At 37.2% G+C, this 18794-nt stretch overlaps 1 protein-coding gene across 2 annotated transcripts in view; it reads left to right on the top strand.

The window, feature by feature from the left end:
* best4 (bestrophin 4) overlaps window positions 1-18794 on the top strand; it is a 115558-nt gene that overhangs the window by 38269 nt on the left and 58495 nt on the right. For both annotated transcript variants that reach the window (XM_058412874.1, XM_058412878.1), the window contains exons 2-5: window positions 11597-11872; window positions 16896-17047; window positions 17206-17300; window positions 17608-17841. In XM_058412874.1, the coding sequence (XP_058268857.1) occupies window positions 16896-17047; window positions 17206-17300; window positions 17608-17841 (481 nt within the window). In that variant the 5' untranslated portion in view covers window positions 11597-11872. The remainder of the gene's footprint in view (window positions 1-11596; window positions 11873-16895; window positions 17048-17205; window positions 17301-17607; window positions 17842-18794) is intronic.

Raw genomic sequence — 18794 nt, forward strand, 5'->3', positions numbered from 1 at the left:
ATATCGTAACACACACACACACTCATACATACACTGAATATCGTAACACACACACACACATACATACACTGAATATCGTAACACACACACACACTCATACATACACTGAATATCGTAACACACACACACACATACATACACTGAATATCGTAACACACACACACACTCATACATACACTGAATATCGTAACAAACACACACACACACTCATACATACACTGAATATCGTAACACACACACACACACACACATACATACACTGAATATCGTAACAAACACACACACACACTCATACATACACTGAATATCGTAACACACACACACACACTCATACATACACTGAATATCGTAACAAACACACACACACACATACATACACTGAATATCGTAACACACACACACACACACATACATACACTGAATATCGTAACACACACACACACACATACATACACTGAATATCGTAACACACACACACATACATACACTGAATATCGTAACAAACACACACACACACTCATACATACACTGAATATCGTAACACACACACACACACATACATACACTGAATATCGTAACACACACACACACTCATACATACACTGAATATCGTAACACACACACACATACATACATACACTGAATATCGTAACAAACACACACACACACTCATACATACACTGAATATCGTAACACACACACACACTCATACATACACTGAATATCGTAACAAACACACACACACTCATACATACACTGAATATCGTAACACACACACACACTCATACATACACTGAATATCGTAACAAACACACACACACACTCATACATACACTGAATATCGTAACAAACACACACACACACTCATACATACACTGAATATCGTAACACACACACACTCATACATACACTGAATATCGTAACACACACACACACACATACATACACTGAATATCGTAACACACACACACACACACATACATACACTGAATATCGTAACACATACACACACTCATACATACACTGAATATCGTAACACACACACACTCATACATACACTGAATATCGTAACACACACACACACACACACATACACTGAATATCGTAACAAACACACACACACACTCATACATACACTGAATATCGTAAGACACACACACACACACACACACACACATACATACACTGAATATCGTAACAAACACACACACACATACATACACTGAATATCGTAACAAACACACACACACATACATACACTGAATATCGTAACACACACACACACACATACATACACTGAATATCGTAACACACACACACACATACATACACTGAATATCGTAACACACACACACACATACATCCACTGAATATCGTAACACACACACACACACACACACTCATACATACACTGAATATCGTAACAAACACACACACACACATACATACACTGAATATCGTAACACATACACACACTCATACATACACTGAATATCGTAACAAACACACACACACTCATACATACACTGAATATCGTAACACACACACACACACATACATACACTGAATATCGTAACACACACACACACACATACATACACTGAATATCGTAACACACACACACACACACACACACATACACTGAATATCGTAACACATACACACACTCATACATACACTGAATATCGTAACAAACACACACACACATACATACACTGAATATCGTAACAAACACACACACACACATACTTACACTGAATATCGTAACACATACACACACACATACATACACTGAATATCGTAACACACACACACACACATATATACACTGAATATCGTAACACACACACACACTCATACATACACTGAATATCGTAACACACACACACACACATACATACACTGAATATCGTAACACACACACACACTCATACATACACTGAATATCGTAACACACACACACACACATATATACACTGAATATCGTAACACACACACACACTCATACATACACTGAATATCGTAACACACACACACACTCATACACTGAATATCGTAACAAACACACACACACACATACATACACTGAATATCGTAACACATACACACACACATACATACACTGAATATCGTAACACACACACACACACATACATACACTGAATATCGTAACAAACACACACACACACTCATACATACACTGAATATCGTAACACACACACACACACATACATACACTGAATATCGTAACAAACACACACACACACATACTTACACTGAATATCGTAACACATACACACACACATACATACACTGAATATCGTAACACACACACACACATATATACACTGAATATCGTAACACACACACACACTCATACATACACTGAATATCGTAACACACACACACACACATATATACACTGAATATCGTAACACACACACACACTCATACATACACTGAATATCGTAACAAACACACAGACACACATACATACACTGAATATCGTAACACACACACACACTCATACATACACTGAATATCGTAACACACACACATATATACACTGAATATCGTAACACACACACACACTCATACATACACTGAATATCGTAACACACACACACACTCATACATACACTGAATATCGTAACACACACACACACTCATACATACACTGAATATCGTAACACACACACACACATACATACACTGAATATCGTAACAAACACACACACACACTCATACATACACTGAATATCGTAACAAACACACACACACACATACATACACTGAATATCGTAACAAATACACACACACATACATACACTGAATATCGTAACACACACACACTCATACATACACTGAATATCGTAACAAACACACACACACACTCATACATACACTGAATATCGTAACAAACACACACACACATACATACATACACTGAATATCGTAACACATACACACACTCATACATACACTGAATATCGTAACAAACACACACACACACTCATACATACACTGAATATCGTAACACATACACACACTCATACATACACTGAATATCGTAACACACACACACACACATACATACACTGAATATCGTAACACACACACACACACATACATACACTGAATATCGTAACACACACACTCATACATACACTGAATATCGTAACACACACACACACACATACATACACTGAATATCGTAACACACACACACACTCATACATACACTGAATATCGTAACACACACACACACACATACATACACTGAATATCGTAACACACACACACACTCATACATACACTGAATATCGTAACACACACACACACACATATATACACTGAATATCGTAACACACACACACACTCATACATACACTGAATATCGTAACACACACACACACTCATACACTGAATATCGTAACAAACACACACACACACATACATACACTGAATATCGTAACACATACACACACACATACATACACTGAATATCGTAACACACACACACACACATACATACACTGAATATCGTAACAAACACACACACACACTCATACATACACTGAATATCGTAACACACACACACACACATACATACACTGAATATCGTAACAAACACACACACACACATACTTACACTGAATATCGTAACACATACACACACACATACATACACTGAATATCGTAACACACACACACACATATATACACTGAATATCGTAACACACACACACACTCATACATACACTGAATATCGTAACACACACACACACACATATATACACTGAATATCGTAACACACACACACACTCATACATACACTGAATATCGTAACAAACACACAGACACACATACATACACTGAATATCGTAACACACACACACACTCATACATACACTGAATATCGTAACACACACACATATATACACTGAATATCGTAACACACACACACACTCATACATACACTGAATATCGTAACACACACACACACTCATACATACACTGAATATCGTAACACACACACACACTCATACATACACTGAATATCGTAACACACACACACACATACATACACTGAATATCGTAACAAACACACACACACACTCATACATACACTGAATATCGTAACAAACACACACACACACATACATACACTGAATATCGTAACAAATACACACACACATACATACACTGAATATCGTAACACACACACACTCATACATACACTGAATATCGTAACAAACACACACACACACTCATACATACACTGAATATCGTAACAAACACACACACACACTCATACATACACTGAATATCGTAACACACACACACACTCATACATACACTGAATATCGTAACACACACACACACACACACATACATACACTGAATATCGTAACACATACACACACTCATACATACACTGAATATCGTAACACACACACACACACATACATACACTGAATATCGTAACACACACACACACACATACATACACTGAATATCGTAACACACACACTCATACATACACTGAATATCGTAACACACACACACACACATACATACACTGAATATCGTAACACACACACACACACATACATACACTGAATATCGTAACACACACACACACACATACATACACTGAATATCGTAACACACACACACACACATACATACACTGAATATCGTAACACACACACACACATACATACACTGAATATCGTAACACACACACACACACATACATACACTGAATATCGTAACACACACACACACACATACATACACTGAATATCGTAACACATACACACACTCATACATACATACACTGAATATCGTAACACATACACACACACACACATACATACACTGAATATCGTAACACACACACACACTCATACATACACTGAATATCGTAACACACACACACACACATACATACACTGAATATCGTAACACACACACACACACATACATACACTGAATATCGTAACACACACACACACTCATACATACACTGAATATCGTAACACACACACACACACATACATACACTGAATATCGTAACACACACACACACATACATACACTGAATATCGTAACACTCACACACACACATACATACACTGAATATCGTAACAAACACACACACACACTCATACATACACTGAATATCGTAACACACACACACACACACATACATACACTGAATATCGTAACAAACACACACACACACTCATACATACACTGAATATCGTAACACACACACACACTCATACATACACTGAATATCGTAACAAACACACACACACACACATACATACACTGAATATCGTAACACACACACACACACACATACATACACTGAATATCGTAACACACACACACACTCATACATACACTGAATATCGTAACAAACACACACACACACTCATACATACACTGAATATCGTAACACACACACACACACACACATACATACACTGAATATCGTAACACACACACACACACACATACATACACTGAATATCGTAACACACACACACACTCATACATACACTGAATATCGTAACAAACACACACACACACTCATACATACACTGAATATCGTAACACACACACACTCATACATACACTGAATATCGTAACACACACACACACACACTCATACATACACTGAATATCGTAACACACACACACACTCATACATACACTGAATATCGTAACACACACACACACTCATACATACACTGAATATCGTAACACACACACACACTCATACATACACTGAATATCGTAACACACACACACACACATACATACACTGAATATCGTAACACACACACACACACACATACATACACTGAATATCGTAACACACACACACACATACATACACTGAATATCGTAACACACACACACACACATACATACACTGAATATCGTAACACACACACACACATACATACACTGAATATCGTAACACACACACACACTCATACATACACTGAATATCGTAACAAACACACACACACACATACATACACTGAATATCGTAACACACACACACACATACATACACTGAATATCGTAACACACACACACACACACTCATACATACACTGAATATCGTAACACACACACACACTCATACATACACTGAATATCGTAACACACACACACACACACATACATACACTGAATATCGTAACACACACACACACTCATACATACACTGAATATCGTAACACACACACACACTCATACATACACTGAATATCGTAACACACACACACACTCATACATACACTGAATATCGTAACACACACACACACTCATACATACACTGAATATCGTAACAAACACACACACACACATACATACACTGAATATCGTAACACACACACACACTCATACATACACTGAATATCGTAACACACACACACACACACTCATACATACACTGAATATCGTAACAAACACACACACACACATACATACACTGAATATCGTAACACACACACACACATACATACACTGAATATCGTAACACACACACACACACTCATACATACACTGAATATCGTAACACACACACACACTCATACATACACTGAATATCGTAACACACACACACACACATACATACACTGAATATCGTAACACACACACACACTCATACATACACTGAATATCGTAACAAACACACACACACACATACATACACTGAATATCGTAACACACACACACACATACATACACTGAATATCGTAACACACACACACACTCATACATACACTGAATATCGTAACAAACACACACACACACATACATACACTGAATATCGTAACAAACACACACACACACTCATACATACACTGAATATCGTAACACACACACACACACACACACATACATACACTGAATATCGTAACACACACACACACTCATACATACACTGAATATCGTAACACACACACACACACATACATACACTGAATATCGTAACACACACACACACACACACACATACATACACTGAATATCGTAACACATACACACACTCATACATACACTGAATATCGTAACACACACACACACTCATACATACACTGAATATCGTAACACACACACACACTCATACATACACTGAATATCGTAACACACACACACACACACACACATACATACACTGAATATCGTAACACACTAAAATAAAATTGTGTTTATTGTGTTTATTAAATATAATTTCACTCAGCTGTAATTGATATTACTTTTTATTATAATAGAAAAATTCTTATTCCTATTATCATTAAATAATGATTCGTTCTGTCTTTTTATCTTTATTACCAACAACAGTTTAGTTTTTTTTTTTTTTACTAAAAAGCAGAAATAATAGTTAACATTTAAACTGACTCAATAAAAAACAATTAACAAATTTTAAAAATTGTATGTATAATAATGACAGAAAAAATGGAAATGTACTGATAAAAACACACTAATTTATTAAACAAAGCAGTGATCAATGTGTGTGTGTGTGTTCATAAAGTTTCACTTCCTGGTGAACTGGAGATGAGATATGAAATGAAATGAAAATGAAATGAAACATGAAATGAAAATGAAATTATTAGATATTAGATATTATTCTATTAGATATTAGATATTATTCTATTAATTTATTCTAATAAATTAGATATTATTCTACTCTAACATTACAGTCTGATAACACTGCATCTGTGTGTGTGTGTGTGTGAGAGTGTTTGTTTCGATATTCAGTGTATGTATGTGTTTGTGTGTTTGTGTGTGTGTGTGTTTGTTACAATATTTAGTGTGTGTGTGTGTGTGTATTTGTTACGATTTTCAGTGTATGTATGTGTGTGTGTGTGTTTGTTACAATATTTAGTGTGTGTGTGTGTGTGTGTGTTTGTTACAATATTTAGTGTGTGTGTGTGTGTGTGTGTTTGTTACAATATTTAGTGTGTGTGTGTGTTTGTTACAATATTTAGTGTGTGTGTGTGTGTGTGTTTGTTACAATATTTAGTGTGTGTGTGTGTGTGTGTTTGTTACAATATTTAGTGTGTGTGTGTGTTTGTTACAATATTTAGTGTGTGTGTGTGTTTGTTACAATATTTAGTGTGTGTGTGTGTGTGTTTGTTACAATATTTAGTGTGTGTGTGTGTGTGTGTGTTTGTTACAATATTTAGTGTGTGTGTGTGTGTGTGTGTGTGTTTGTTACAATATTTAGTGTGTGTGTGTGTTTGTTACAATATTTATTGTGTGTGTGTGTTTGTTACAATATTTAGTGTGTGTGTGTGTGTGTTTGTTACAATATTTAGTGTGTGTGTGTGTGTGTTTGTTACAATATTTAGTGTGTGTGTGTGTGTGTTTGTTACAATATTTAGTGTGTGTGTGTGTGTGTGTGTGTTTGTTACAATATTTAGTATGTGTGTGTGTGTGTTTGTTACAATATTTAGTGTGTGTGTGTGTGTGTGTTTGTTACAATATTTAGTATGTGTGTGTGTGTGTTTGTTACAATATTTAGTGTGTGTGTGTGTGTTTGTTACAATATTTAGTGTGTGTGTGTGTGTGTGTTTGTTACAATATTTAGTGTGTGTGTGTGTTTGTTACAATATTTAGTGTGTGTGTGTGTGTGTTTGTTACAATATTTAGTGTGTGTGTGTGTTTGTTACAATATTTAGTGTGTGTGTGTTTGTTTGTTACAATATTTAGTGTGTGTGTGTGTTTGTTACAATATTTAGTGTGTGTGTGTGTGTTTGTTACAATATTTAGTGTGTATGTGTGTTTGTTACAATATTTAGTGTGTGTGTGTTTGTGTGTATACTGTGTGAATTTTTCTCTCATTAACCTACACAGAGTGAGTGAGTGTGATAAAAGAGGACAGAAGGAGAGAAGTAAAGACTCACACACACACACATACTCACACTCTAACCCACACAAAACCACACAAACACACACTTAATGGACACAGAAAGGTGCATACTCACACTCCAACCCTAACACACACTCTCACACTGACCCCTGGTGGCAGTAACCACACTGTGCAGCTACAGCCCCCCCACCCCCCCCACGTCTCAGTTTCTTCCCCCTGCTCAGGCAGGCCACTCAGAGGGACGTGTGGTCAACCCGTGTCTCTCGACGTGAGCCCACAGACACGAGTGAGTGGCTAGTGTCTCTGTGATTGACAGGGGAGAGAGGAGGCCCCGCCCACCCGGAGACCAGCCCTTCGTCCACTCCTGGCACGCAGATGCCATCCGACTGCTGGACTTAAACTCTGGACATTATATTTCTATAAAATACATTATATTTCTTTTTAAAATAAAAACTAAATGCACACACACACACACACACACCTGCTCAGTGTTAAAGGAAGTTGATGGTGTGTGAGAGTTAAGATTGATATGATTTATAATTTCCTCATTCTGCAGTTTATTATCTTAAAAGCAGAAGTCTGAGCAGCAGCTTCACCCTTAGCACACACACACACACACACACACCCTCATCACACACTGCAGTGTTTAACCTCTCACATTCATAGAACTGTCTGTGTTCACACACACTCACACATACACTATATTGCCAAAAGTTTTGGGACATCTGTCTTTACCTCCACATGAATGTAATATGGAGTTGTCCCGCCCCTTTACAGCTATAACAGCTTCAACTCTTCTGGGAAGGCTTTCCACAAGGTTTAGGAGTGTGTTTATGGGAATTTTTGACCGTTCCTCTAGAAGCACATTTGTGAGGTCAGGCACTGATGATGGACGAGAAGGTCTGGCTCACAGTCTCCACTCTAATTCATCCCAAAGGTGTTGAGGTCAGGACTCTGTGCAGGCCAGTCAAGTTCATCCACACCAAACTCACTCATCCATGTCTTTATGGACCTTGCTTTGGTCACTGGTGTACAGTCATGTTGGAACAGGAAGGGGTCATCCCCAAACTGTTCCCACAAAGAGCATGAAATTGTCCAAAATGTCTTGGTATGAAGCTGAAGCATTAAGAGTTCCTTTCACTGGAACTAAGGGGCCGAGCCCAACCCCTGAAAAACAACACCACACCATACCCCCCCCCCCCACCAAACTGGACACTTGGCACACTGTGGTCAGGTAAGTACCGTTCTTCTGACAACCTCCAAACCCAGACCTGCCATCAGATTGCCAGACAGAGAAGCGTGATTGGTCACTCCAGAGAACGTCTCCACTGCTCTAGAGTCCAGTGGCGGTCAGCTTTACACCACTGCATCCGACGCTTTGCATTGCACTTGGTGATGTAAGGCTCGGATGCAGCTCCTTGGCCATGAAAACCCGTTCCATGAAGCTCTCTACACACTGATCTTGAGCTAATCTGAAGGTCACATGAAGTTTGGAGGTCTGTAGCCATTGACTCTGCAGAAAGTCGGCGACGTCTGCGCACTGTGCTCCTCAGCGTGCGCCGACCCCGATCTGTGATTTTACATGGACTACCACTTCATGGACTGAGTTGCTGTTGTTCCCAATTGCTTCCACTTTGTTATGTTACCACTAATTGTTGATCATGGAATATTTAGTAGTGAGGAAATTTCACTTATTGCACAGGTGGCAGCCTATCGCGGTACCACACTTGAATTCACTGATCTCCTGAGAGAGACCCATTCTTTCACAGATGTGTGTGGAAGCAGTCTGCCTAGGTGCTGGATTTTATACAACTGTGGCCATGGAAGTGATTGGAACACCTGAATTCAATGATTTGGAGGGGTGTCCCAAAACGTTTGACAATATAAGTGTACACACATACACACACATTGTGATTCCTAGCTTCCAGAACCTTCTCCTAGGAGTCTTTTCTGACGCCGGTTCCTCAGATGTTTAAGGTTGTTAGAAGAACACAGAACCCTGCAGTTTATTTTGCTGCTGTACTTCATTATACATGTTAAATGAATGTGTTTAATCTCTCACACTGTCTCCGTGTTGAAGTGGAACTCTGACTATTTAAAGTTATTATAAATCAATGTGAAGCAGAAGTGCGGATCTCCACTCAGCTCTAAATCATCATCAGTGTAAACATGGAGCTGCACCACACACTGAATACACACCTGTACCTCTCTCTTCTCTAGCTCAGTACAGACGAGTGTCTCAGGTCCGGCCAGGTATATATTCATTTTATATTTAATATTGTAGTTTTTTTATTTCACAAAGGTTTAAATGATGAGATCGTTAATATAATTTGGGAAATAGGCATGTGTGTGTGTGTGCAGGTACAAATAAAAACAACACCAGCAGGAGTGTAAACACACTAACTCACTCTCTCTACAGTGAGGTACACTCACTAATGGAGATATCTGTAGTGTGAATGTTCATCATTAATTCATGAGAAATTAAAGATGATGATGATGATGATTGATGGTGTGTGGTTTGTTTTGTTTGTGTGTTTTTCTGTAGTGTTGTGTATCAGCTCATTCCTGTAAATTGTGTAGTAGCACGCCGGCCATAAACATGCTAATAAATTCATGCTACAGTTAGTAATGTGTAAAAGTTGTAAGAAAACACTTCTAACAGTTTGCCTGTCTGTGATGTGGGATTTTCAGGTTTCTGATAAATCATCGTCCTGGAGCTGCTGAGTGTGAGTTCCACAGGTTTCAGTTCTATAAATCAGCACAGTTTTATAATAAAAAACTGTAGGAATGGAGAACTGTCCATTGGTCAGGGTGGCAGATCCTGGAGCTCTACACTTTACTGTACCTCTGTTTGCCAAACCACAAATCACTGCAGGGACAGGAGTGCCATCAGACAGAGGATATAAAGATGGAGAGGAGTAAGGAGGTTCCTCTCACACAGGACACACAGAACACACTGAGCTGAAGGTAAGAGTGAATCCTGGAGCATGGTCTGATAGGTAGAAGGTTTAGAGCGACTGTTTTCAGTTCCAGTGATCCAGGACTGAGAGAGATGATGATATGAGGACATTATATTGATATCAGAGTTTATTCTATAACACACTGAGTGTACTGTCTGAGGTGCGATAATCAATTACTGTGATGAGTTTTATTTTATTGCACAAACTGATTGATGGTGATGGAGTAACTGAGTTACAGTAATGCTGCTGTACTACACTCTACTCTACTGTGTTACTGTACTGTACTATATTACTGTACTGTAGTGTACTATATAAGTGTACTGTACTGTAGTATACTATATTACTGTACTGTAGTGTACTATATTAGTGTACTATATAAGTGTACTGTACTGTAGTGCACTATATAAGTGTACTGTAGTGTACTATATTAGTATACTATATTAGTGTACTGTACTGTAGTGTACTATATTAGTATACTATATTAGTGTACTGTACTGTAGTGTACTATATTAGTATACTATATTCGTGTACTGTACTGTAGTGCACTATATTAGTGTACTATATTAGTGTACTGTACTGTAGTGTACTATATTAGTATACTATATTCGTGTACTGTACTGTAGTGTACTATATTAGTGTACTGTACTGTAGTGCACTATATTAGTGTACTGTACTGTAGTGTACTATATTAGTGTACTGTACTGTAGTGCACTATATTCGTGTACTGTACTGTAGTGTACTATATTAGTGTACTGTACTGTAGTGTACTATATTAGTGTACTGTACTGTAGTGTACTATATTAGTGTACTGTACTGTAGTGTACTATATTAGTGTACTGTACTGTAGTGTACTATATTAGTGTACTGTACTGTAGTGTACTGTATTAGTGTACTGTACTGTAGTGTACTATATTAGTGTACTATATTAGTGTACTGTACTGTAGTGTACTATATTAGTATACTGTACTGTAGTGTACTGTATTAGTGTACTGTACTGTAGTGTACTATATTAGTGTACTGTACTGTAGTGTACTATATTAGTGTACTGTACTGTAGTGTACTGTATTAGTGTACTGTACTGTAGTGTACTGTATTAGTGTACTGTACTGTAGTGTACTATATTAGTGTACTATATTAGTGTACTGTACTGTAGTGTACTATATTAGTATACTGTACTGTAGTGTACTATATTAGTGTACTGTACTGTAGTGTACTGTATTAGTGTACTGTACTGTAGTGTACTGTATTAGTGTACTGTACTGTAGTGTACTATATTAGTGTACTGTACTGTAGTGTACTGTATTAGTGTACTGTACTGTAGTGTACTATATTAGTGTACTATATTAGTGTACTGTACTGTAGTGTACTATATTAGTATACTGTACTGTAGTGTACTGTATTAGTGTACTGTACTGTAGTGTACTATATTAGTGTACTGTACTGTAGTGTACTATATTAGTGTACTATATTAGTGTACTGTACTGTAGTGCACTATATTAGTGTACTGTACTGTAGTGTACTATATAAGTGTACTGTACTGTAGTGCACTATATAAGTGTACTGTAGTGTACTATATTAGTATACTATATTAGTGTACTGTACTGTAGTGTACTATATTAGTGTACTGTACTGTAGTGTACTATATTAGTATATTATATTAGTGTACTGTACTGTAGTGTACTGTATTAGTGTACTCTACTGTAGTGTACTATATTAGTATACTATATTAGTGTACTGTACTGTAGTGTACTATATTAGTGTACTGTACTGTAGTGTACTGTATTAGTGTACTGTACTGTAGTGTACTATATTAGTGTACTGTACTGTAGTGTACTATATTAGTGTACTGTACTGTAGTGTACTATATTAGTGTACTGTACTGTAGTGTACTGTATTAGTGTACTGTACTGTAGTGTACTGTATTAGTGTACTGTACTGTAGTGTACTATATTAGTGTACTGTACTGTAGTGTACTATATTAGTGTACTATATTAGTGTACTGTACTGTAGTGCACTATATTAGTGTACTGTACTGTAGTGTACTATATAAGTGTACTGTACTGTAGTGCACTATATAAGTGTACTGTAGTGTACTATATTAGTATACTATATTAGTGTACTGTACTGTAGTGTACTATATTAGTGTACTGTACTGTAGTGTACTATATTAGTATATTATATTAGTGTACTGTACTGTAGTGTACTGTATTAGTGTACTCTACTGTAGTGTACTATATTAGTATACTATATTAGTGTACTGTACTGTAGTGCACTATATTAGTGTACTGTACTGTAGTGTACTATATTAGTATATTATATTAGTGTACTGTACTGTAGTGTACTGTATTAGTGTACTGTACTGTAGTGTACTATATTAGTATACTATATTAGTGTACTGTACTGTAGTGTACTATATTAGTGTACTGTACTGTAGTGTACTATATTAGTGTACTATATTAGTGTACTGTACTGTAGTGCACTATATTAGTGTACTGTACTGTAGTGTACTATATTAGTATACTATATTAGTGTACTGTACTGTAGTGTACTATATTAGTATACTATATTAGTGTACTGTACTGTAGTGTACTATATTAGTATACTGTACTGTAGTGTACTATATTAGTGTACTGTACTGTAGTGTACTGTATTAGTGTACTATATTAGTGTACTATATTAGTGTACTGTACTGTAGTGTACTATATTAGTGTACTGTACTGTAGTGTACTGTATTAGTGTACTGTACTGTAGTGTACTGTATTAGTGTACTGTACTGTAGTGTACTATATTAGTGTACTATATTAGTGTACTGTACTGTAGTGTACTATATTAGTATACTGTACTGTAGTGTACTGTATTAGTGTACTGTACTGTAGTGTACTATATTAGTGTACTGTACTATAGTGTACTGTATTAGTGTACTTTACTGTAGTGTACTGTATTAGTGTACTGTACTGTAGTGTACTATATTAGTGTACTGTACTGTAGTGTACTGTATTAGTGTACTGTACTGTAGTGTACTATATTAGTGTACTGTACTGTAGTGTACTATATTAGTGTACTATATTAGTGTACTGTACTGTAGTGTACTATATTAGTATACTATATTAGTGTACTGTACTGTAGTGTACTATATTAGTATACTGTACTGTAGTGTACTGTATTAGTGTACTGTACTGTAGTGTACTATATTAGTGTACTGTACTGTAGTGTACTGTATTAGTGTACTATATTAGTGTACTATATTAGTGTACTGTACTGTAGTGTACTATATTAGTGTACTGTACTGTAGTGTACTGTATTAGTGTACTGTACTGTAGTGTACTGTATTAGTGTACTGTACTGTAGTGTACTATATTAGTGTACTATATTAGTGTACTGTACTGTAGTGTACTATATTAGTATACTGTACTGTAGTGTACTGTATTAGTGTACTGTACTGTAGTGTACTGTATTAGTGTACTGTACTGTAGTGTACTATATTAGTGTACTGTACTATAGTGTACTGTATTAGTGTACTTTACTGTAGTGTACTGTATTAGTGTACTGTACTGTAGTGTACTATATTAGTGTACTGTACTGTAGTGTACTGTATTAGTGTACTGTACTGTAGTGTACTATATTAGTGTACTATATTAGTGTACTGTACTGTAGTGTACTATATTAGTATACTGTACTGTAGTGTACTGTATTAGTGTACTGTACTGTAGTGTACTATATTAGTATACTGTACTGTAGTGTACTGTATTAGTGTACTGTACTGTAGTGTACTATATTAGTGTACTGTACTGTAGTGTACTGTATTAGTGTACTGTACTGTAGTGTACTGTATTAGTGTACTGTACTGTAGTGTACTATATTAGTATACTGTACTGTAGTGTACTGTATTAGTGTACTGTACTGTAGTGTACTATATTAGTGTACTGTACTGTAGTGTACTGTATTAGTGTACTGTACTGTAGTGTACTGTATTAGTGTACTGTACTGTAGTGTACTGTATTAGTGTACTGTACTGTAGTGTACTGTATTAGTGTACTGTACTGTAGTGTACTGTATTAGTGTACTGTACTGTAGTGTACTATATTAGTGTACTGTACTGTAGTGTACTGTATTAGTGTACTGTACTGTAGTGTACTGTATTAGTGTACTGTACTGTAGTGTACTATATTAGTGTACTGTACTGTAGTGTACTATATTAGTGTACTGTACTGTAGTGTACTGTATTAGTGTACTGTACTGTAGTGTACTATATTAGTGTACTATATTAGTGTACTGTACTGTAGTGTACTATATTAGTATACTGTACTGTAGTGTACTGTATTAGTGTACTGTACTGTAGTGTACTATATTAGTGTACTATATTAGTGTACTGTACTGTAGTGTACTATATTAGTATACTGTACTGTAGTGTACTGTATTAGTGTACTGTACTGTAGTGTACTATATTAGTATACTGTACTGTAGTGTACTGTATTAGTGTACTGTACTGTAGTGTACTATATTAGTATACTGTACTGTAGTGTACTGTATTAGTGTACTGTACTGTAGTGTACTATATTAGTGTACTATATTAGTGTACTGTACTGTAGTGTACTATATTAGTGTACTGTACTGTAGTGTACTGTATTAGTGTACTGTACTGTAGTGTACTATATTAGTGTACTATATTAGTGTACTGTACTGTAGTGTACTATATTAGTGTACTGTACTGTAGTGTACTGTATTAGTGTACTGTACTGTAGTGTACTATATTAGTGTACTGTACTGTAGTGTACTGTATTAGTGTACTGTACTGTAGTGTACTATATTAGTGTACTATATTAGTGTACTGTACTGTAGTGTACTATATTAGTATACTGTACTGTAGTGTACTGTATTAGTGTACTGTACTGTAGTGTACTATATTAGTGTACTATATTAGTGTACTGTACTGTAGTGCACTATATTACTGCAGAGTATTATGTTACTGCAGTAACTATATTATAATACACTACACTACACTGTTCTAGTGCACTGTTGTGTGTGAACAGATGACGGTGTCGTACACTCTGGAGGTTGCGAACGCTCGTTTCGCCGGATTTACTAAACTCCTGTTCCGATGGAGGGGCAGCATTTACAAACTGCTCTATAAAGAGTTCCTCATCTTCTGCTTCCTGTACGGCCTCTTCAGTGTCACATACAGGTACACACACACACACACACACACACGCTTATTTGTATTCTACTGTGTGGATTTTCAAATGTTTATCTAATGTTTATTTAACATTCACCAAATGTTCATGTAACACTGTTATACTGTGTGTTAAGTTGTGTGTTATGTATTATGTTGTGTGTTATCAGGTGTGTGTTGAATGAAGTTCAGCAGGAGCTTTTTGAGAGAGCTGTACGTCACTTTAATAAATTCGCTAAACTCATTCCAATGTCTTTTGTTCTCGGTAAGTCAGACACACACACACACACACACAATTTTATACTTCATGAGTTTCCCAGTCTATTTCTTCGTCTTACTGCTTTAAAAGGAGAAGCATATAGAGTAGAAATGATGAATTGAGCTTCTGTGTGTGTGTGTGTGTGTCTGTGTGTGTGTGTCTGCATGTGTGTCTGTGTGTGTGTGTCTCTGTGTGTGTGTGTGTGTGTGTGTCTATGTGTGTGTGTCTGCATGTGTGTCTGTGTGTGTGTGTCTGTGTGTGTGTGTGTGTGTGTGTCTGTGTTTGTGTGTGTGTGTGTGTCTATGTGTTTCAGGTTTTTACATCACAACAGCGTTCCAGCGTTGGTGGGGTCAGTACACCAGTTTCCCTCTGCCTGATAATCTGATGATGGTGGTGTCAGGGAACGTACACGGTGTAGACGAGCGTGGCCGGATGATGAGGCGGACACTCATGAGATACGCTAACCTGTCGTCCATCCTCATCCTGCGCTCCATCAGCACACGTGTACGCAAGCGCTTCCGCACGCTTGAGGACATCGTGGATGCAGGTAAAGAGAAACCTTTACATTTACACCTGTAACAGAGACACCATCATCCAGAGCCACTTCAAGAAGATCTTTTAAAGTGACCTCACAGGTCAGTGAGACATGGAGTAAGAAACACAAACACTTGGGGTCATTCTGGAGAACTTCCAGCTTCACCTCTGACTGATACACAGCACTGACGCTGGAGACTCCTTACACACATCATACACACACACACACACACACACACTGATACAGAGCACTGACACTGGAGATTCCTTCACACATTATACACACACACACACACACACACTGACACACAGGACTGACACTGGAGACTCCTTACACACATCACACACACACACACACACACACACACTGATACACAGCACTGACGCTGGAGACTCCTTACACACACACACACACACACACACTGATACACACACACACACACACACACACTGATACACAACACTGACACTGGAGACTCCTTACACACACAAACACACACACACACACTGATACACACACACACACACACACTGATACACAACACTGACACTGGAGACTCCTTCCACAGATCATACACACACACACACACACACACACTGATACACAACACTGACACTGGAGACTCCACACATCATACACACACACACACACACACACAGATACACAACACTGACACTGGAGATGCCTTACACACATCATACACACACAAAGACAGACACACACACACACACACTGATACACAACACTGACACTGGAGACTCCATACACACATCATACACATACTGATACACACATACACACACACACACACACACTGATACACAACACTGACACTGGAGACTCCATACACACATCAAACACACACACACACACACTGATACACAACACTGACACTGGAGACTCCATACACACATCATACACACATCATACACACACTGATACACACATACACACACACACACACA

This window comes from Hemibagrus wyckioides, linkage group LG17, assembly GCF_019097595.1.
Source record: "Hemibagrus wyckioides isolate EC202008001 linkage group LG17, SWU_Hwy_1.0, whole genome shotgun sequence".
NCBI classification, from domain to species: domain Eukaryota; kingdom Metazoa; phylum Chordata; class Actinopteri; order Siluriformes; family Bagridae; genus Hemibagrus; species Hemibagrus wyckioides.